The following is a 22,724-nucleotide window of genomic DNA, read 5'->3' on the forward strand; positions in this document are numbered from 1 at the left end:
TAATCTCCCTGGAAATTGTCATTTTACCATCCTTATAAATAAATGGTGGTATGGGTCATAGTGGGCTTTACCAAAACCCAGGCTCTGTGATTTGTCGCCCATCATTGAGCCCCACCCTACTCCAGAAAATAAATTAAAGGAAAACAAAGGCTTAAATTGGAAATAAAGAAAAATAAAGAGGAGAAATTCGTGATTTTGAATAATATTCAAAAGGGTTTTCATAAATTGGCCTATATATACAAGTATAACCCTCACAGTCAGCAAGCATCATGGCAAAGGTAGGGTTTTTGGCCAAGCCGCACAAGCTTCCATCCTTAGTTTCAAGTTCCCAGCTCTCTTCCAATCCGGGTTTGTTTGCCATCTTATTTCGATCAACCCATCAAAATAATTGATGGGTATTTGATGGGTTTTCCTAATTATTCTTGTTTTTTTTATACAATCCGATTATTAAAGGAATTGATGGGGCTGAAGTTTGGCTCTTTGGCTGATAAAAAAGTGCCATAGGGATGAATGCAGCTGCCTATATCAAACAGCCCTTTCTCACCCTTTTTCGCCTTCTACCTTTTCTGGCGGATTTCTGTAGAAAGGCTGATACATCCTTGATTCTTTTTTTATTTAGTTATTTGGTTCTGTATCGAGTAGTAATTCAGGCAGCCTCTTTGCTGAAAAGAAGATAGCAAAGAAGGTGTTAAACTGCTCGTACATTAATTGTCTTATGCTCTTCAGACTTGCTGAGACTTCTCGTCTTTGAAGCTGGTCTAGTAAGCCTAAGCACATCATCTTTTCTTTTTATCCTTAATTTTTCCGAAAACTAATCCTTCATTTTATTTTTTGAAGGAGAAATATAATCTCCAGTGATATTTTGTTCTATATTTATGTATAAGAATAGAATAATTTTCCTTTTGAATTATCAAATACTAAAAGATTATGATTAGAATTTATCGGAGTTACTCGTGATAAAATTTGTACCAACTATTGGAAAGAAGTTAAGGGCATTCGTTTGAGTGGATGGGGAGGAATGGAAGTTGCTGTACCTTATAATGATCGATTCATGGGATTGAAATGGATCTTATGGTGTACAAAGGATTACTTGCTATGACCGTATACTTTGAGAGAGAATCAGCTAGTACTTTCAGTTTTAAGTTATGGACAATGATTGTGGACACGGTCACTCATATGCAGAAACCTCTTTGAATCTATGGCTATGTACCCTTTTGGGAATTTGGAATGATAAAGAAATTATAATGCTCAACAGAAACCATTCCCACAAGATTTTACCTTGACTCCAATTGTATGATCCCTTTACACAAGAAGGAAGTATGATTTTGATAAACACTATGATGAAGCTCACGTATTGGGAGCCTGGTTTCGGTCTATGGTCTGTACAGAAACCATAAACAACTTTGTTTTTCATTTTTGAGGAGCAGAGTCTTGGATGACAAGTAAGCAGGCGGGGGTGTTGCGAAGAACACTCGTGCAGATTTTTAGACAGGAGTCCTGCCACCCATACTATCATATTGTACAGTGATGAAGATTTCTTGGATTGGACAGTTAGATGCTTAGCTTGGATGATAAATTGTTTTGGTTTGCTTCCCTTGTTATCATCCAAGATTCCAATTTTAGAGAGCCGGAATGTACGAGCGGAGATGTAAATGGTTTTGTAGGTTACGACCAAACGGAACAGTTAATTTCAATGTCTATGAATTTCGTGGCAAAAAAAAAAGATGATCTTCTGCAGGACCCTTTGTAAAGTAGAATTATTAGCTTGAAGCTTGTAGTTACGCGGTGCACTGCAATAAAAACAACATTTTTAGTGTTTTTTTAGCGAAACGCAGGTACTGTAGTTCACCGTTTCCAAATGGGCACTGTAGTAGTAATTGAATATCATGGAGGAAATTTGATTTACTTAGTCAATCCCTTCACCGAGTCCAATTGTAACAAGAATCAATAAATAGCAAGAAACAAAGTTACAATATGAATTAATTGCACTTAAAGGTTTCAAATTTAGTAAAAAAGGGAAATAATTTGTTACTAGTAATTAGTATTCGAGGATCAAATATCCTTGCAGTGACCCAAACTAAAGAAACAAAAGTAGAAAGAAGCTCAACCAGTTGGTTTCTGAGCTCTCATTGCCCGTAATTGAGCAACCATAGCTTTGTGTTCCATTCCCAATTGTTATCATTATTACCAAGTACATCTACTCGGAAATTCAAACTGAATCTCAAGCCAATCGCGGTTTAGACAAACATAGCTTAAGCAAAGCCATTGTCTAAATCACACCACCACCACCACCACCACCGCTGCTGCTAGAAGTAGTTGTAGTCATACATTCTTCAATTACCTCTGCAACTCCTATTGGGTCTTCTTGTTACATGCATATATGGGACTCACACAGCATCCTTTTAAACCCACCAAGAAATTAACAATGCTAGTAGAGATGGAGGGATTCAGGAATGAAGAGTAAGAGATTGAGGGCTACATTAAGCATGCAAAACATCAAAATGTGATAATGGGCTTAGCTCAACAATAATGGCCCATCTTGTTAACACCTTCAAAACATATCCATCTATCTTATCCTTCATCTTCTCCTCCTCTATCTGCTTGTTTGCTAGAAAATCAGATGGCTATAATCCAAGCTTGTGCTTCAACCAGTTGCTACACTCCTCCTCCCTCAGGTTGGTTGGTTTGCCACATTTAGGAAAGATTACTTTTTGTTAATCACTTAGCATCAATCATCGATCTTTCTCTTAATTTCTGTATTCGCAGGAGAAGGTAGACTGTGTAAGTACACTGGTCAGTCAGTGGTAAACTATTCCATTCCATCTCCCTCCTCATCTGGGTTTCTTTCTCTGGTTGTTTGTATTGACTCACTGAGTTCAAATTCTCTGTTTTTTTGGCTGCAGAGAGCGTTACCTATAAGAATTATAACAGTGGGCAAAAAGAGGTCAGCTGGGGTACAATTATTAGTGGAAGAATACACTAACAAGCTCAAAAACTATTGCTCTCTTCATGATCTTCCTATTCGGTCCAACCCCAGAAATGCTCGGTCAGTGTTTGCTCTCTACTCACTTCAATTTGCTTTCTTTTTATATAATTTCACTTCAGTTGGTTATGCGTTGCATTTTTCAATTTTTTTCTACATGTTGTTGTTGTGTACTTGTGTTTTAGTGATGAGAAGGCTCAGGTTGATGATGAAGACAAGGCAGTCATGAACCTTATCAGGTCTGATGATTGGGTATACTCTTTCTGTCTGTCTGTCTCAAACAACATTATTAGTACAGGAAACTAAATGTCCTTAAAACAATTGATTGTAGGAGACATTGATTTACTTGTAGGTTGTCCTGTTGGATGAGCGTGGACGGGACCTTGGGTCCGAGCAGATGGCTGAATTGATCGGGGATGCAGGGAACACGGTGTGAACTGCTTTCCATCTACTACTGTTTAGGGTTCATCTTAATTTCTTTTTATATTAGTTCGTATAATTTGAAACAGAATCTGGACGACTTTTACTCATTGATCTACGTTTTCTTATTGTTTCTAATAATAGGGAGCTTCTAGGTTATCATTCTGCATTGGTGGACCGTATGGTCATGGGCAACAAATACGAAAGCGTGCTAACATATCGATTAGATTGTCCTCCATGGTTTTGAATCATCAGATTGCGTTGCTTGTGCTTGTTGAACAACTGTATAGGTAAGCACTTGTTAATATTGTATTCACATTGCATTCCATACATAGTAATATAGTTGCTGGCTCTAAGTTACCCAAGTAATGTGCAAGTTCATTAATCACGTTATATTGAGCACTTTGTGAGCATACTGAATATCAAGGGTGTGTACGGACACGTTAATAAGATCATTAGATGCCAATAGGTAAAAATTTTCTTCTTTCAATATTTTCTTGGAATATTGTTTGTTGCAGGTTGTATGCCTTCTCCTCAAGGAATACTAGACCTAAATCATTGTCACCTCTACTTCTGGAACCTAGTTTGGATATTAGCGAGCAGAAAACAAAAGATAATTAACATGTTTGATGGCTTTCATATTTTAGCATCTCAGAGGATACCTTGATATGACATGCTATAACACAAAGCCGAAACTGCAAACGTGCCCTTCTTAGCAATTTCAGTTGATCATATGATTATTATGGCTTGGGAAAGATCCAAAGAGGATATCTTTTTGTTTTTAGCCTTCTGCGCTGCAGATTGCTGTATGAATAAACAATTTAAGATATTGTCTTCATAATAGTCACATCAAACTTGGTTGATTTGAAACATGGTTTATTATAGGTGGATCATGCCACTCTTTAAGACATTTTAAATCGGTAGTCTGTCATAAGTTCTCATCACTAATTTATATGCTTAGCCATTTTGAATTTTAATTACATTCTTCATTCAAGAGCACTACCAGGAACTTATTTATTTTATTTGCAGGTCATGGACGATTCTGAAGGGGCAAAATTACCATCATTAACCCTTATGGTTGTGATCTTGAATCGTGCCGTAGTACTGATACAGGTATTAGACTAATCATGCCCTGCAGATTCCGCTGTCAGCAGCAACTTGTTGGCTGAGTTCATGTATTATGTTGATAGCTTCATTTTCTCTGGTAATAGAAATCATTATAGAAAGGTTGTGCTTAAAATCCAGGACTGAAACTAGATTGAGCTTAATCCCGATGGATCTTCGAAGCCACCTTAAAAATTCATGTTGGTTCAACTTTCAATCCCAACTGCTGATTAATTTCTACTTTTTTCTATAAGCATTAACTGGTGATATCATGGTGTTAGATGAGCACGGGCTTGGAGTTCATGTAATTTGACAAGGGCATTTTATCATGTTATTCTTCTTGCTGGACCATATGCTCAGGCCACAAATGTGTGAACATTCTAATAGATGAGTCAAGCTATAACTTGCTTGTGATCTTGCAGCAATTAGAAAGCATGTGCCGATATGAGCGATGAGTTCTAATTAGTTAACCCCAAGCTCTACTGTAGCATCTCCCTCCTGAATTGTAAAGTCCAGTTCAATGAGCCACTCTCTACTTCTATTTGCCGGGGCTTCAAGCTCCGAAAAGGGCTTCTTAATGCGCAAGAAGGCAAGCTTTTGGTATTATTTAGATAGGCATTGCCGTATGAATCATTTTGATTGCCAAAACTCAAGCTTTATAGCTCAATAAGTTTAGGGAGTTAAATCAGATGAGGCACTGGTGCAGTCTAGGGTTGATGAGGGTAGGAATTTGCTTGCACTTCTAGTAGGCAGGGTTCCTGGCATAAAAATAATAAAAAAAAAATAGTACTCGACTAATCAATTATTTTTAATGACATTGCCGAAACGTTTCACGAAAACTCAAGAGTAATTTTAGGGACACTGCCGGAAGAGGGCTATCGTCGGTATTGGTCACAAAATACCAGCTTGCCTCCTTTCAGACACAGCCCTTGCTCCCCAACTGAATTAACTACTTTCCCATAACTATACCTTAGAGGCATCCTACCCAAAACCTTGTGAAACTCCCTTAGACAATCCCCTCTCCTCTTCCTATGCTCCCTTCTCCTGCTACTCAGCCCCACCTCCCTTACCCTGCGCCCCTCCCCATCTTTCAATCCCCTCCCTCCATCACCATCATTCCTTGCATCTCCCCAATCCCTCACCTTCTCTGCCCCCACCAGAATGGGACCTGCTTTTACCTCATCAGCCACCACAAAATTCATCAAGATATCCTCGCAATTCTTCATCCTATCAACGGTCCTCCTCACTTCACTCATCTGGGCCCCACCTTCACAGCTATATCTCCACAGATACTCGCTCTTCAACATCATAAACTTTGTGAGCACTATAGAGTACTTGTCGCCATGGACAGTATAAATCCACTGCTTTGCCCCCAGGTCCATATCATGCGACCTCACGAACAACCCAATCAAGCGGTCGGGATTCAGCCTCCAAACCTTGAAAGCAAACTCAAAAGACCTAGAATCAACCTCCACGTCATCATCACAGATCAAAACTGCGTGGGTCCCTATCGAAAACCTGGGGAGAAAACGGTCATTCAAACTGTTAGATCGCTGGCGAACGAGGGAGATGGGAGCTGGACCAAAGGAGGAGAGGGAGAGGTTGTGGGCCAAGCGGGCCAGTGTTTGAGCTGACGTTGAAGGGTTTCCCCAGAGAACCAGCACAGAAGATACCAGTGGGGAAGAGGTGTAGGTGGAGGCAAGTGACCGGAGGAGAGGGATTCGGGACTCAGAGTAGCCGTTCATCAGAACGGTGATTTGATCAGAACGGAGAGCTCGTGGGTCCCTCTGGTTTGTGGGGTCACATGGGTTTGAAGAAGAGAGAGAGATCAAGGCCAGAGGCCATAGAATCAGTAAGGCAAGATACGGATTCTTCTGCATGTTGTGAGAGCGAGCGAGGTGGTTTCTGGCTTAGGCTTGGGCAAATTATTTACTGGGAAGGTGGCGGTTTTTGTAATTAGAGGAATTATTTTAATTAAAACTGTAAATATGTAGTTATTTATCGGGAAGTCTGGTTCAGTCCTTTTTTTTTTCCTTTTCTTTTCTTTTTAGGATAAACTATATCTTAGCTCCTTTAAAAATGGAAACATTCCATTTCGGCTCCCTTATTTAAACAAATGTTTCAATATCATCCTTGCATCTCTTAAACCTGTCATGCTCAACATCATTGGACTATGGTCATGTCGTCGGAGCCATTTTTTTGAAACGGCCTCGAGCACTAGAAGAGAAGGAATGACAAGCACTGCTTCCTCGTGGATTCGTGTGGATTAAGCATGTATATCACTCATGAATAATAAGCATCATTGTTCATGTGATTAACATATATCACTCATGAATTTGTAATTAAATTTTGATTTAAATGATAAAGTTTGTATTTTACATATATAATTATATGATTAATATGTATATACTCCCACGATTTCCATTATGATAGTTGTATCTGTTTTAAATGCTTCTTATGTCTCTCATTATCAACATGTATTTATTTCACTAAATAGCCAGTAAAATTTAATAGAAATTCAGTTTTTTTTTTTTATGAATTTTTGTATTGGTATTGTATTGGAATATTTACGGGATATGTTCTTAAATCCTATAAGAAGTGACATTGGCTAATTATAGGGTTGGCATAAGCATTCAAAGAAAAGGGATTGAAGTGAAAGATTATTCGAATAATAAGGGCTAAGATTGAACTCACCCTTTTGTTTATCTCTGTCCGATGATAACAAGAAGTGCGTGTGGAGATAGAGAATTCTTGAAAAAAAATATATATCGGAAATGTTAACTGTAACTGTAGCTCCTGCGAAAATCAGTTACTTGAGGTCGTTGCCATCTTGGCCGTCGAATACGACGACACCTCGTTTCTTGAAGCCTGTAAACTGCAGCCCTCCTCTCCAGCAGCAAGTCCAAGAAGAACAGCAGCAGGTTTTTGGTCTTTATTGATGTTTTGTTAATAAATATCTTCTAAATTTACTTAGTTTTGTTATAATCTTACGTTGGTGCAGTTGTAATGAAGGTTGCTTCAGGAATAATGTGTGAACCTTGTAATGGAAAAGGATGGCTTCTTTGTGACTTCTGTAAAGGGCTAAAAACCAATGTTAAAGCTGATAACAAGAGACTTTACCGTCGTTGCCCTTCTTGCAGAGCAGTAAGTAACCCCTTCTTGCCCTTTTCTTGAATTTTAATTTGGATTGTGAAGGTTAAGTGTTTGATTTTTTTTTATTATAAGAATTAATGGTGGTTTGGTACTGCAGATTGGATATGTGCTGTGTTCAAAGTGCAAAGTTTTCAAGTGTGTAACTTTCCCAAATTATAATGATGGTGAAGACCCTTCGCTTTGAGCTTAGCTAGCATGATGGCATAACCAAGGAAGAAATATTCATGACTCAACTAGTTATTCTCACTTTAAACACCTTGATTGTTGTGAGGAGCTTATGATCTCCAGGTTACTGTCTTCTCCTTCTGTATGATTTTTTTCCCTTCGCGAAAGATTTTCGTCAAGGGGGTACTTTTTAATGTTCATATCAAGAGTAATGCAATTGGTTGATTGAATGGCTATTTGTTGAGCAAGTAATGGATAGCGTTTCCTCCTTTCATGAAACTGGGCTGTTAATTGCTGGGATGGCCAAGCTTGTTCATTGTTTCTTTTTATGAGGTTTGTGAATGCAGATAGATATCTGGGCCATTGCCGGGATAGAGGACTGATTTTGGAAATTGGATGCATAATGAAGGGGAGAAGTATGCCGGAAAATGCTGATTTCTGTTTATCATAATTAAGGCTTTTCATTATTCAATTGAACAACTGGATGTGAAGATTGTTTGCTGTCTTCTTACGTTATTGAATCAAATTTATAATGATCCAAGGACAAGCAAAAAGAAAAGAGGTAGAGTGCAAAAGGTTATGCTTTGATTCTTCTCTAAGCTCAAGAGAACCTAAAATGCGTTGGTCGGCTAGGAGGGATTAGTTAATTTTCATCATGCAGTACTGGGTCTACTGACTTGGTTAACTTCATATTCCTTGCCAAGCCTTAAAAGAGAACAAGCTCTGCAACTCCGATGTTATGTTGGCTAATCCTGTGTTAGCACTCGAATCTAATGGATCTCTGTTACACAATGGATCATCGTTTCTTTTGATTCTGTTTCTGTTTACATGACATGTTAAAATTGTTGTTGATGCATGAGTCTATCATGCCAGGACCATGATTCTCTGTCACTACATCAAGTGTCATGCTAAGCCATATCAATCAACTCATTAATTCTTTCTGTGTGCTTCAGCTAATATACAGATTTAAATAAATGTTAGCTTGTATAAATTTCAAACTCGTATAGCTTTAACTTGAGTGAAAGGATAAGATATTAGAAAATAATATAATTATATCTTCAGAAAAGTTTCTTTTGACAATTTCAATTCTTGTTTTCATGTTAAGATTAAAAGAAGTGTTAGATGTGTGTTTACTGTGATGAATTAGGCTAATTAAAGACTTTTAAACAGGACCTTCAGTGAGTGTCATGTGGGACTCCTCTTTTATTGGATCTTAGAATGGCCGTCTTGTTCTTGGACTCTTGTGTGCACATTGAGATTTAAAAAAGGATTCGATGCATCACTATGATAATGTGCTTGTACTAGAAGCATGAAATAAATGGGTGCATGTGGATTCAGTGAAAAGGGGCTGGGATTACTGTATTATATTTTTCAGTTTAGCTTGACTTGGTGCAAATTGCTCTGGTTTACTGCTATAATCTTTTATGACAGATATCTATATTTCTGCAGTCAAACGCTTAGGATACTGCACTTGCTTTGACAGACTACCATGCAATTCCATTTAAATTATTGATATCGGGGACTTCCATGCTCTGAAAATCCCAGAGTTACATGCTTGCCGTACTCGTATCGAATCCTACTCGTGTCCTTACCTGTAGATTTCTCGGATCTTATGCACAAATATCGCGATATATGATTAAACACTTGCCTACTTTCTTCGCATTGATACCTTCATATACTAATGATCTTTTTTAAGTTTCGAGTCTTCGGTTGTGCCATGGATTCTAGTTGGTACTACCCACCGTCACCGTATTTTTGCGGTCGGGTTATTATTAAAAAAATAAAAATTAAAGATAAATTTAAAAATTATAAAAATTTTAACAAAAAAAAGCTTAAAAAACGATAAAAAATTAAAAGGAAAGAGACCAAATTAAAATCACTATTATCATTGAAAAAATAAAAATCATAAATAGTATTTGAAGGATCAATTGCAAGCTATAACAACTTTAATAGAGGAGTAAAGGCAAAAAAAAATTATATAAAAATTAAGAACCAATAGTTAAATTGAAAACAAACAAAAGGGAAAATAACTAAAACATAACAATCAAAACTCAAAAGTCTAGATTTGAAAAAAAAAAATAAGGACTATAGTGTACTTATGAGGGTAGGGGAGAGAAATGAAGGAAGGAAAAAAAAAGATTATCGGTAATACACCAGCCAGATTTAAAGCACACACGCCATCTATAACAGAAGAGAAGATGAAAAGGAATAATTTGAGATAATGGGATAGTATTTTGAAAACCAGAAACCACTGTACATGCCGCTTAAAGAGGGTTACGGTTTCAACATGATGACTACACGTGCTAATAGCTTTTTAAATAAAAAATTATTATTTTAATAGTAACTATGTAGCTACTCTCAATCAAATTTATAATTAAAAAAAATCGAGTTTAAAATAACAAAATAATCTTGACAACAATGAATTAAATGTTTTGCATATATGGATATATGTTTAATTCTAACATGTATAAAAAAAAAATCTAAATACTTATACAGGACACCACTTAATTTTTTTGTTCTTGGGGTTTTCTGGTTATTTTAATGTTTATGAAGAAATTGAAGGAATAAAAATACCTCTAAACAAACCAATAAAGAATTATGAATCATTTGAAAATACTAAAATACCCCTAATCTAAAGCTATCCATTTTGTGATAGGAAGGGCAAATTAAGCAGTCAGTGTAGCGATGAATAAGAAAATACAGCTACAATGAATCTCCCATTTCTTTTATTATATTTGTTATATGGTCAACTACAGATGCTGGTGATTTGAACTTCGAAACTCTTTTGGAGTCGTCAAAGGTACTGACAGAGGTCTGGTGGGGTGTCGCCATCTGGGATTAGCTGCTTAGGGCATTTGGATCTATTCCTCGATCGTCACCTGCTGGTTTTGGTTATGAACCTGCTGGATTCAATCCTCATACGCTTTAATGTCGCCGCCACCACCACCACCACCACCAACAGGCACAAACACAAAAGTAGAAGATCATGCACAAATGCATTTAAGTTCAATAACATGAATTCAAAGTTCTTTATGTTCTTTCATTGATTCTCAAAATGTTCTCTTACAATTCAAAGCAACTTATTAAACTCACTAGATCTCTCTTACATGGCCTCATCCAACTATAAGAAAAACGTGAAATGAGGTTAAGAAGGATGATAGCAACAAAAAAAACTATCTGCACATTGGACTCTGAGGATGGTGAGATGGAGTTTGCTGGCTTTTCGATGAGCAATACACCGCGATATTATCAACGTCAAGCCTGCATTCTTGCACGAAGAACAGGTCTTTCTTTTCCTCCACCAGTTTCAGGATACTCTCAAAGACGGCGACTTCACAAGGAATCCTCAAGACACCTGCCTGTTGAAACCCAAATTCCTCTTCTGCTTCTCTCAATAAGATGAGGAATGCAGGGTGGCTCAAATACTCTGTTGGAATTATGAATCTCTTTTGCTCTTCTCCAACGCCGACGGCCAGGTAGCCCTTTGGGACGGCATTGCTCGAGGTTTCCTTGGCAGAGTTCTCTGATATAGAGAGTGTTCTCTTGAGAAACTTCATGCTCTTACTGCTGGTGGTGGTAGAAGCTGCAGTGGTTTTTGATGAACTTGCAAGCTTCCTCCACTTCTTCAGGATCTGTTGAAGCCTAACAATGTCTCTAATCTTGTTAGACTTCTTGGAATCCATTGCTTCTTCCTGGAGAAGTAGGTTTTGTTAGCTAGCTTTTTTCGGGACAGCTTGCTATTGTCAACTCATGGTGGGACTTTCAACTTATAGGAGTTGAAGCCCTCGGGCCTCCCTCCTCGGGAATTCTGAACTTTATTTTATTCGATTTTTTATTTTCAAACAACCAGAAGAGAACCCATTAAAGAAATAAAAAGATTGGTTGTGGAAGGTAAGGGTCCTAGCCAGTACTGGTACTTCTGAGGTAGCTAGGGTTTGTTTTTTTTCTCTCTTGATTTCATGCCACCCTCCATGGGGGATTTATGTATTTAAAAGAGCAAGCACCTAGACTGAGATGATGCTCACGGGAATTAATACAAAACAAAAAAAAAAAAGGTTTAATCTGAGGAGTTCTTCTGTGGTCAAAACCAGTGACTCCTCAAGTTTCCAACGCAAACTAAAGGCACCTCGTACAACTCAACTGTACCGATCAATTTACTTAAATAATTAACTGTCTTGATGGCCCTGTGAGCAAGGTGTTTAGAACTCCAAGAGAACCCCATGTGAAGGTGGTGGTGGTGGTCTTTCATAGCCACTTGGCGGGAAGGAGGCTTTGACATTGAGGCCGATGTTACCTCTCCATTATTGCATTGCATTCTTTTGCAGTTTAAAATCACAGACTTAAGAAAAGCTATATTTTATATATGTAAAACAATTAATTAATTTTTTTAATGGACCTGTGTAAAATTAGGGAATATATATATTTATTATCAAATATTTTCAAAAATATAATCGGAATAAAATACAATTTTAACCATACAACACCATATATACTCTTGCACTAATTAACCCTTGAATATGTATCAAATCCATGTCATGCTAATGATTTTATTAATCTCGAGATCGTATAATTAATGCTCCATGTTAATATGGTTAGTACTGTGTTTTTATTTTTGAAAATTAGATAAAGAAAATATTTAATTTTGATTCATGTGTAAATTAAATTAGAAATATAGTTAATTATCTAGTTATAAGATTGGACTGACAAGTTAACTTTATGATTAATCAATTTAATTTAATGAAAAAAATCAGTTTTTTATTTAAAAAAAATTAAAATGATTTGGATCAACTCAATTAACCATAGTTAAATTTTATAACCATGGTTAATTATGAAAAATAATATCCACACAAAAGATTATGCGTTGATCCAAATTTGATTTATGAGAAACAAGAATTTCATATTCTTTTAATTACAAGTGTTGAAGATTGATGAAATAAGTTTATTTTGATAAAAATAAAACGGATATGAAAAAAATAGTAATAAATTAATCTATTTTTTTTAATCATTTCTTAAGCTCCTTTCTCCTTCGTAATCATTGGATTAATACTTAAATGGAAGCGTAACGTGACCCGCACTTCATTTCCATTGATTAGTACAGAAAACTAACTTTTGAACATGGATTAGAATGAAAAATAAATAAATAAATAAATAGCATCGATGTATGTGTCATCGATCATCATCTGACCTTTGAATTTTAAAAGACGTGCTTTTTTTTTTTAATCATTGCTAAAAACAATTCTATTAAGATATTATTTTAATATATTTTTAATTAAAAAAATCTTAAAAATAATATCAACTACATTAATATTATTTTTCTTTGCAAATTAATGAAGATGTTACTCGATCGTTTTTCTTTTTATACAAGCATATTTAAGCTCAAAGTCAGATTTTTTCATAAATCTCACAAACTTATAAGAAAATGATTTCTTTTTTATTAGATTGAAAGAGTAATTTTAATTTAATCCTGTAAAGATCCAAAACTAAACAATAATAATAAAATTAAACTCTTATTTATCAAAATCTCTCAACAAATAAAATAAGTATCGCATCAAGCAATTGTAATATGTCATCTAGCTCAAAATCTTTTAATCTTATAAACCATGATTATTAAACTTGATCGGATCAATTTATAAGTTGTTCAAGATTAACTTGGTAAATTCATGAACTGATTCTTAAATTAAATTGGGTTTAATAACTTAAATGTAAGCCAATCATTGATTCTGTGGGAAAGAAAAAAAGAAATAAAATCAATTAAAAATTAAAATAAAAAAAGGGAGAAAGTCAAGAAGAAATAATTGAAACCAAACTCTCTATGTGCTGCCAACTTTGGATTTCAAGAGGGAGTAAGGACACATATTCAATTAGACAGCTAATTACCAAACTGATTTTTAATTTCAATCTCCTTGCTGTCTCAATAATTCAAAGCTTTTTCCATGATAGCACCACCCATTGGAAAAACCCTAATTCCTTTAATGCCTTGTCGAGAGGTACCAATTCTTAGTAAAATACTTGATTTGATATTAAATGAAGACCGCACCAATTAATCATTGGGAAACCTAACAATTTATTTTAGGTACAAAATATTATGTATTAAATTAATTGGGAATTGGATGTGCTATAAAGCAATTAATTAGCTGACCCCAATAATAAATTAACTGTCTTCTTGATATTGAAAAGAAAAGTTAGCTCTCCACATGCGAGCCACCGCCACGGCGTCCTTCCAATGATGCCAGCTTTTCTCTCCTCCACACTTTCCAACAATATTATAATTAACTTCCAATATATATTAATAGGGTCAGAGATACGTTTGAATTAATTTTTACATTAATTTATTTATTTGAAATTCTTGCGTAGTTTCCGCAGGGATGGTAATAAGTATTTACAAATTAGATTTTTACTGTATTTATATCTTATGTATTATTCATGGGATAAAAAATTTAAAAATCTACATCCTATCCATTATATTTCGATTATTTAATAACATATATATGTATATATAAAACAATAATCCAAAAACTCTACTCATGCAGGTCGAACTCGGTTTTTATGGTATTTGGATTAAATTGTCTGGGACCAAGAGTTAGCCCACAAGTGAGCTAACAACCCAACTGGCTTGGACGGTGGGCGAGTGAAGGACTTGCCTTGAGATCTCTAATGAACCAAGTGGGCAAATTAGCCCAGAGCCTGAGCTAGGCTGGCCTCGGGAAAACCACTCGGTTTTGCTGGAAGGCCCAATTCCTGGGGCTGGCCGAAGATAATACATACAACCTTCTGAGATTATTGAATTACTAATCTATAGTTTTGAGATAGCTAAAATATTATTCATAAAGGTATGAAAAATAAAAAGAATTGAATCCATCATTTGTTTTTTAATAAGCAACATGTATCTTTCTTTTATGGATTCTCAAAGAAAGAATAAACATGTATCGTTTATGGTAGTGATTTACCTACGAAATTAATGTTCAAGAATTACAGCACAATATTTTCGAATATTTAATAGATATATTAAGGAAATTATTTAAATATTATATTAGCTACATTACCAGTGGTTAACCCGTGAGTGAGTGTGTGCGCGCGCAATCGGGCGGGCCTTTTGTGAACCTGAGCATGCTTGCTTTTATGAATCTTCAAGTAGTTCGATGCTATGCCATGCCATGCCATGCCATCGAGTACATTAATGATTAATGGCTCTACAAGTTGTCCTCCCATATTAGACACAGCATGCATATACAGCATTATGTACATGTTGGTTGGTGCACTCATCACTCATGCCCATATGTGTGTGTGTGTGTAACCCCAAAATATTTAAGTGAAACTTGGCAACTATTTGGGATTCCTGTACAAACATAGGTTTGTTAATTTTTTTTTTAAAATTTTTGTTTATGTTTCAGATCATTTTGATGTGTTAATATAAACACTACCAGAACACTGATAAATACAAATAAAAATATCAATGAAAATATTCTGTCAGTAAATTGCAGTGACTTTTACCGACGATAATATTCTCTCGGTATATACTAAGGGAATTACAGTGGAATACTTTTTTAAAACAAAGCTAAAAAATACGATGAAATGTCATTTATACCAACGGAATAAACTCCGTCAGTAAAATCATTGGTAAACTATTAAAACTGTTCATCATGTCAATTATAATGAGAATCACCAAAGAAAAATTCCGTCGGTATTTTCCAGAGAGCTCTAGAACTATTCACTTTCCAATTGCATTGTTAATTACTGTTCTTTACATATAAAATTACCAGTGGATTGAAAAGTCATCGGTGTTATTTGGCGGGTTTCTGAAAAATTTCAATTAAATTGAAAATTTAAATTAAATATTACAGATGGAATCACTGACGGATTGAAAAGTCGTCGGTGTTATTTGACGGGTTTCTGAAAAAATTTGATTAAATTAAAAATTTAAATTAAATATTACAGATGGAATCACTAACGGATTGAAAAGTCATCGGTGTTATTTGGAGAGTTTCTGAAAAATTTTAATTAAATTGAAAATTTAAATTAAATATTACAGACGGAATCACAAATGGAATGGATTAAAAATATTAAAATTTAATTATCAATTGGTAAAACCATCGGTAAAACACCCTAATAAAAAGTTTAGAATCCCTCATTTCACAACAACGGGCCTCCTTTCTTCTTCTTCCTTCCCTTATGTGAAAAACATCAACATTCCTTTTTTTCTCTCTTCTCTTCTCCTCAACTCCTTCTCTTCTTCTCTGTACTTAGATATGTCTTCTTCTCCTTTCTTCTTTTCTCTTCTCAGTTTTTTTTAATTAATATACTTAACAAATTTGTTTTTTTTTCTCTTCTCAACTTCACTCGCAACTACATTAAGGTAAGATTTTTCTTTTTTTCTTCTTTTTTATGTTTGTTTTCATTATATATTTATTTATTTTTAAAATTTTCTATTCTTAATAATTGTATGAATGTTGTTGTAGGATTTTTTTTCCCATATGAGATCAATTTTTAGTTGATTTATTTATAGGATTTTTAAGTTTTTAAAATATTTTCAAATAATCACCGACGGAATTACATACGGTATTTTTCCAAGGGAAATACCGATGGAATGAAACGGGAATTTTATTTTCTCGTATTTTCCATCAGTAAATCCATCGGTAATAATATTATTTTATTATCAACGAAAAAAATTACCGACGAAATATTTATTAATGAAGCATTTCCATTTGTGATTATGTTAATAAATTAATTATCAACGGAATGATAGTACAAATATTAACGAAAAATTCTGTTGGTGAATATAAAAATTCTAATAGTGAAGAAATAATTTTTTAAAAATAAAAAAAATATTATTTTTATAATTTTTTTTTTTAAAAAAAAATTTAGAAAAATATCAACGTTTCCGAACACCCTAATTAAAACAAGAGAGTAGAAGTTACGGAGGTAATTAATCTATGGATGTCAATATGATCAGAGTATGCACGTAAGAGCTTTTGTAGTAAGATCTTCAAATACCAAAAAGATGAAGCTTTGGGCTAATCCTGCAGTGTCCAGATTAATTAATGCATGATAGATTGATAGTACAAGTCTTCAGGTTTGTGTTCCTTGATTGAAAAAACAGATATATATATATATATATATATATATATATATATATATATATATATATATATATATATATATATATATATATATATATATCTTCTATTAAATATTCCAATCACCATATTGTAAAACAATATTGTACTGCAACATGCAACAATATTATTGCTCGAGCTAGTAGATGTCCCATGGCAGGCAGGCAGGCAGGCAGGCAGGCAGGCATGCATGCAGGCACCAGCTAGTCACCAATGGCGATCGATCGATAATGTTTGTCCAATAATTAATAATATTGGCAAGTGAATTTCTGTATGTTTCGTGAAAACATAAAGGACCGGCATTAACTCTTTGATTTGGTGCAACATGAGATGTAATAAAATTAGTGGTCCTACGTGGATCTCCATCTGCCTGCCCTAACAAATGGTACGGTCGCCCACTAGTTTTAAGGCACCCACCCTGATCTCCATTACCTAATTATTACTCACTGACTGGACAGTACACTACCACTTTCCTTCAAGCTGCCTTTATTAAAATATCTGCTCCCTCAACTCACCATCAATCGAGTACTCTCAAAATTACACGATGAAAAATTGCTCGATCCACTGAGTTTGTAGGTATTTCTTTCTTTCTTTCTTTTTTTTCTTTTTTCTATAATAGGAATGGAAGATTCCAGGGCTATCAAGGAGATGACAAACCAAACCGGAAAACATATAGCTTAACTAGCCACATATATATCCCCAAAATATATATATATATATATATATTTCGTAGACTTACAAAGTATAAACCCCTCGGCTTTGGAATTTTCTTCTTACAATACTACTAGCTGCTCCAATAAATTAATACTATTACAAGTACTTTCAGTGCTACTGTCTGGCACAACCCATTGAATACCTAACCACTTTGTAGGTAGGTATTTCTTGTTTGTGAATAATAATAAAGTATTGGTGGGGAGTTGGACTTTAATTTGTGCACTAACTTGAGCTTCTTTAACGTCTTAATCTGCATCATTGTTTAATTAGTGTGAGTTTTTCCTAGGTTGAAAGCTTCTCCTAGAGTTTTTTTTTTATTTTATTTTTTTTAATTTCGTTACAAAATATATAAAAGCTAGCTAGCTAGCTAGCTAGAAAAGAAAGATCAGAAGGGAGGAAGTGCATGCAGAGGAAAATCAATGCCAAGTAATATTTATGTTGTTTACACAGATAAAACTACGAATTTGACTACTTTAACAGTACACGTATGTTTCAGATATAAAATATAACTAATTAAAGTCGCAAAGTCTGTAGTTTTTATTCAACAAATGTCATGAAATTTTGAAAGATAGGTTTATATAAATACTCTAAAACATCTGTAAATAACTAAGAAACAACTAAAATTCTATGCTAATTTTTCCATATCCGATCGATGTTGCTAAGAAAAATATGAGTATGGAACTTTATTTTTTAGAATAAGGTTTCAAGCACTGATCCCTTGAATTTAATTACTTTCTTATCCCATACGTGCATCTCATAATATGTGTGCACCTTCTACTTCCATTATTCCACAAATTAATAGCTAGAATTAATGGACAAAACATCATTCATTCATTCATTTATTTATTTAATCCACAGACTGATCAGCCCATGCAAGAAGCTAGCTGTAGAAAATTAAAGCTAGCTTCACTAACGTAATTAAGATCGACATTAAACAAAGCATAGACATTGCTTACTTTTATTTATATTATTATCTCTTATCTCTTTTGACGTTTTCTATGATAAACTATGATTTTTTCTTAAAAGTTTCTTCCACTATATGCATGTAAGATGAGCAGAGCTATTTATTTACACAAGTCATATTGAGACCCTGGAAATATATTGCAGTACTAGATCATTACTTCCGGGGTCCATCTGATTGTGGCGAATTAATTAGTGGAGAAAAGAGAATACCAAACTTAATTATAATATAGGTTGTGACTGTTAGATGTTTCAAGAAAATAAAAAAAATACATAATGCGACTAAAAAAAATATTTGGTTAGAGACACTGGCGAAGCCAGAATTTTTTAAATAAGAGGGGAAATTATTAATAAATACTTGATATTATGTATTATGTAAGCATGTGTTTTATAGAGAAATCAATTTGAAACATATATACTAAGGCCCCGTTAGTCTTTGCGTTTCAAAACTATTTTTGAAAAATTTAAAATTTTTTTATTTTTTTTGCTTCAAATTAATATTTTTTGATGTTTTTTTAATCATTTTGATGCGCTGATATCAAAATAATTTTTTAAAAATAAAAAGACATCATTTTAATACATTTATGAGTGAAAAAAACTTTGAAAATCAACCGCAACCACACTTTCAAACAGACTCCTATCAAATGAAATTAATTTAAGAATACTTTTAAAATAAAAAAATTACATTATAATAGTTATCTTCGAGTTTTTATATTTTGAAATCGCTTCGTAATGACTTCATTATTAATCTCATCAAAGATATTTTTCTCAACATAACTCAAATTATATAAAAATAAACGTTGCTGGAAAAAATATTTTGTAGTGATTTTAATATAATGTATATAAAAAAATCTAAAAATGGATGATTTTTCACGAAACATGCATTTACTTTATTTGGACGTGAAGACACATAGTATTCTTTTTCTCTTTTTTTTTTCCATATTTTCTATATAGCTTCCCTTCCATTCATGGAACTTTTCAACTCTTACTTTATGTTTCTGCACATAAAATGTGCTTATAAAAAGTTAAGGGGGCAGTTGCCCCCTTATGCCCCAGCGTGGCTCCGCTCCTAGTTAGAGATACAAATTAATATAAAGATACAAATTAAATATGTCACTCATATAATATTGAAGTGAATCTCTGAACTTTCAAGACATGATCCTCTCAATTAATATTTCAATATATTATGGAATGTGTATATTATAAGAAATATTGAATTTTTCATGTATAGATTTATTCTGTGTAGTATGGTCTAGATTATTATTTGTATGTTGTCCTATTCATATATATAGAGAGGTTGACTACCACATTACGTTAAGCCTCCTATTTTATACAAAATAATATTATATTATCCTTTTCAATTTGGTATCAAAACTTGTTTATCTTAATTGATTTATATCTTCCTTTTCTCTCTAAACAATCGATGGATCCTTCTACTACTGCCTCTGATGTAGGAATCAATATCTGTTCTTGATCTTCTCTTACTTCATCTTTCCTGGTAGCGTCGCCGCCTACACTCTCCTCTACAGCTGTTGCAATCATGTCTACATCTGATGTAACAATAGTTATTGGTTCCTCGGCAACCATTATTCCTCTCTCTAATACATAACAACTAATTAATTTCAAGCTTACCAACATAAACTATCTATATTGGCATATGCAGATGAAACCATATCTGATTGGTCAGGGTGTTTTTTCATTTGTTGATCGCTTTTTTTCATGTCCTTCTCCCCATGTCATGTCGAGTGATGATTCTGTCGCCTCTGTCATCTTCGGTTCAGGTATTAATCAAACTTTTCTCTTATAGAAACAACAAGATCAACTAATCCTCAATGCTTTCTTCTCCTATCTTTCTATGAATGCCCTCTATTTTATGGTTGATTGTCTGACTTTTGCCAATGTCTGAAGCACACTAGAACACGCTCTTGCTTCTCCATCCAATTCTCGAATTATGCAATTATATGAGTCTCTTCAAGATCTTTATCAAGGTGATGATACTGTCACCATTTATTTGCAGAAAGCCAATGGTTTATTGGATGAATTAGCAGCAGCAATCTGACCCATCTTTCTTACTTATTCCAATTTATATGTTTTTTGGGGCCTTCATGGTGAGTTGATTCGTGATTTGATTACAAGTCTGTCGACTAAGGCTGATCTTCTTCCCTACTTTGAGCTTTATAATCACCTTTTTACCCATGAGTTATCTTCAATCCACTACTACTACTGCACCGTTGTTGCCCACTCCTTCACAACCTCTCTTTGGTTTGGTTGCTTAACATGATTTTTCTGGTTTTAATGGTAGTGTTTCCTATCATAATCAAGGCAGGGAAAGACATGGTGGCTAGAGGAATACCAACAACTCCTTCAGCCAACTATGTAGTTAGAATTACTGTGGCAACAATGGTGGTTCTTGGCAATAAAACCGTGGCTATGAGGGCATTTGAAAACAATAACATAACTAAAATTTTTCACCAAATCAGTCGCCTTTTACACGATAGGTCTAGTGTTAGTTATGCAACATTTTTGGCTACTCAGCACAACAATGTTCACGACTGGTGACCCATGGAAATCAAGCCTCGACCAACTTCTCTTTCAGTGATGCTTCAACAACAAACTCTGTCACTTAGTTTCCTGACACAAATGCAAACCAACATGTTACTCCAAACATTGCAAGTATGACAAATACAAAACCCTATCTTGGTAATGATCAATTACATGTTGGTGATGGTGAGAGACTTGTCATATCTAATACAGCTCATACTACTTTACATATTTTAACACGCACCTTTATTTTGTCTAATGTATTACATATGCCTTAAATTAAAAAAAAAACAATAACTCCTATTTGTTCAATAGTTTTATCGTGAAAATTGTCCTTTTTGAATTTCACTCCTCTGCCTTTTATGTCAAGGATCTCATAACTAAGAAAGTTCTTCTTTTAGGTTAGGGTGAAGATGGACTTTATATCATCTCAGAGTCTTTCACAATGTTTATGCCTCAAGCTTTTTGATCTGTTCGCGTGTCTAGCTTTATTAATATCTGATATCGTTGACTCGTTCACCCAAGTTCACATGTTCCCAGTTTCTTAGCGTCAAATAAAAAGGTCATTTGTAATTCTCATCATTTAAATTTTCAGTGTTAAGCTTGTCTGTTAGGAAAATCATCATGTATGTCATTACGACCTACAAGTCACAAAACATCTGCTTCTTTTGAGCTAATTTTTAATGATGTTTGGGGTCTTGCCCTAATTTTATCTTTTGATGGTTTTCTTTATTTTATTATTTTTATGGCTGTGCTAATGAAATCTCTTTAGTGTTATCATATTGTCATCAAATCTGACGTATTTAATATGTTTTACCAGTTTGAAGTTTTCGTTGAATGATAGTTTTCTCATAAAATTAAACTTGTTGAAATTGATTGGGGTGATGAATATCATAATTAAATTCCTTTTTTTTAAACCATTGGTATTCATCATCGCTTAATATGTCTACATGCACATGAACAGAATGACACTATTGAGCATAGTCATTGCTATATTATCGAAACTGGTCTTATTCTTCTTGGTCACTGTAAGGCACCTCTAAAATTTTGGAGTTATGTTTTTGAAACTTCTATATATCTCATTAATCATATGCCAACACCTATCTTGTGTAATAAATTCCCTTTTGAATATTTGTTTAATCAACCACATGATTATACATTTTTACGTACTTTTAGGTGTCTCTGTTTTCCTTTCAGTCATCCTTATAATGTTCATAAGTTAGATTATTGTTCTACTCAATGTGTGTTTTTAGGCTATAGTTCATCTCACCTAGTCTATCATTATCTTGACTTGTCCTCTAATCGTATTTTCATCTCTCATCGTGTTTATTTTCATGAACATCAATTTTCTTTTCTTGAGTCTGACTGAGTCTCCATTTCAAGTCACTTTGTGTTTACATCTTCACTCACTTCAAAACTTCCTTCATTTACTAGCTTTTCAATACTAACTTTCTCGGACCCACGAACCTCTCCCACCTCCATTTTAGTTCCTTTATCACCACCTGCGTCTTTATCTCTTGATCATTCTCTAGGTTTGGGTTCTGTTGTTCCAACCTTGTCTTCATTTGACT

General features: G+C 34.3%; 5 protein-coding genes and 1 non-coding gene across 6 annotated transcripts in view; 4 read left to right on the forward strand and 2 right to left on the reverse strand.

The window, feature by feature from the left end:
• The window catches only part of LOC133687826 (cryptochrome DASH, chloroplastic/mitochondrial-like), a 65,799-nt gene that overhangs the window by 14,170 nt on the left and 28,905 nt on the right, over positions 1-22,724 (forward strand). The gene's annotated exons all lie outside the window — the stretch shown is intronic.
• LOC133690415 (small nucleolar RNA snoR77) lies at positions 649-778 on the forward strand. The gene has a single exon (XR_009841446.1). It is a non-coding gene; the product is annotated as a small nucleolar RNA snoR77 (small nucleolar RNA).
• LOC133689895 (putative RNA methyltransferase At5g10620) lies at positions 2,551-4,774 on the forward strand. Its single transcript, XM_062109992.1, has 7 exons — positions 2,551-2,675; positions 2,767-2,804; positions 2,904-3,046; positions 3,169-3,235; positions 3,336-3,413; positions 3,548-3,693; positions 4,433-4,774. The coding sequence occupies exons 1-7, from the start codon at positions 2,621-2,623 to the stop codon at positions 4,470-4,472; spliced, it is 567 nt and encodes a 188-aa protein (XP_061965976.1). The 5' UTR covers positions 2,551-2,620; the 3' UTR covers positions 4,473-4,774.
• On the reverse strand, positions 5,298-6,482 carry LOC133689894 (glycosyltransferase family protein 64 C3). Its single transcript, XM_062109991.1, has one exon. It carries the CDS (start codon positions 6,385-6,387, stop codon positions 5,383-5,385), a length of 1,005 nt encoding a protein of 334 aa, XP_061965975.1. The 5' UTR covers positions 6,388-6,482; the 3' UTR covers positions 5,298-5,382.
• Positions 7,225-8,061, forward strand: LOC133689896 (uncharacterized). Its single transcript, XM_062109994.1, has 3 exons — positions 7,225-7,428; positions 7,520-7,651; positions 7,758-8,061. The coding sequence occupies exons 1-3, from the start codon at positions 7,282-7,284 to the stop codon at positions 7,842-7,844; spliced, it is 366 nt and encodes a 121-aa protein (XP_061965978.1). The 5' UTR covers positions 7,225-7,281; the 3' UTR covers positions 7,845-8,061.
• Positions 10,841-11,816, reverse strand: LOC133689085 (auxin-responsive protein SAUR71). The gene has a single exon (XM_062108813.1). It carries the CDS (start codon positions 11,506-11,508, stop codon positions 10,999-11,001), a length of 510 nt encoding a protein of 169 aa, XP_061964797.1. The 5' UTR covers positions 11,509-11,816; the 3' UTR covers positions 10,841-10,998.

Source organism: Populus nigra, chromosome 3 (assembly GCF_951802175.1).
Source record: "Populus nigra chromosome 3, ddPopNigr1.1, whole genome shotgun sequence".
NCBI classification, from domain to species: Eukaryota; Viridiplantae; Streptophyta; class Magnoliopsida; order Malpighiales; family Salicaceae; genus Populus; species Populus nigra.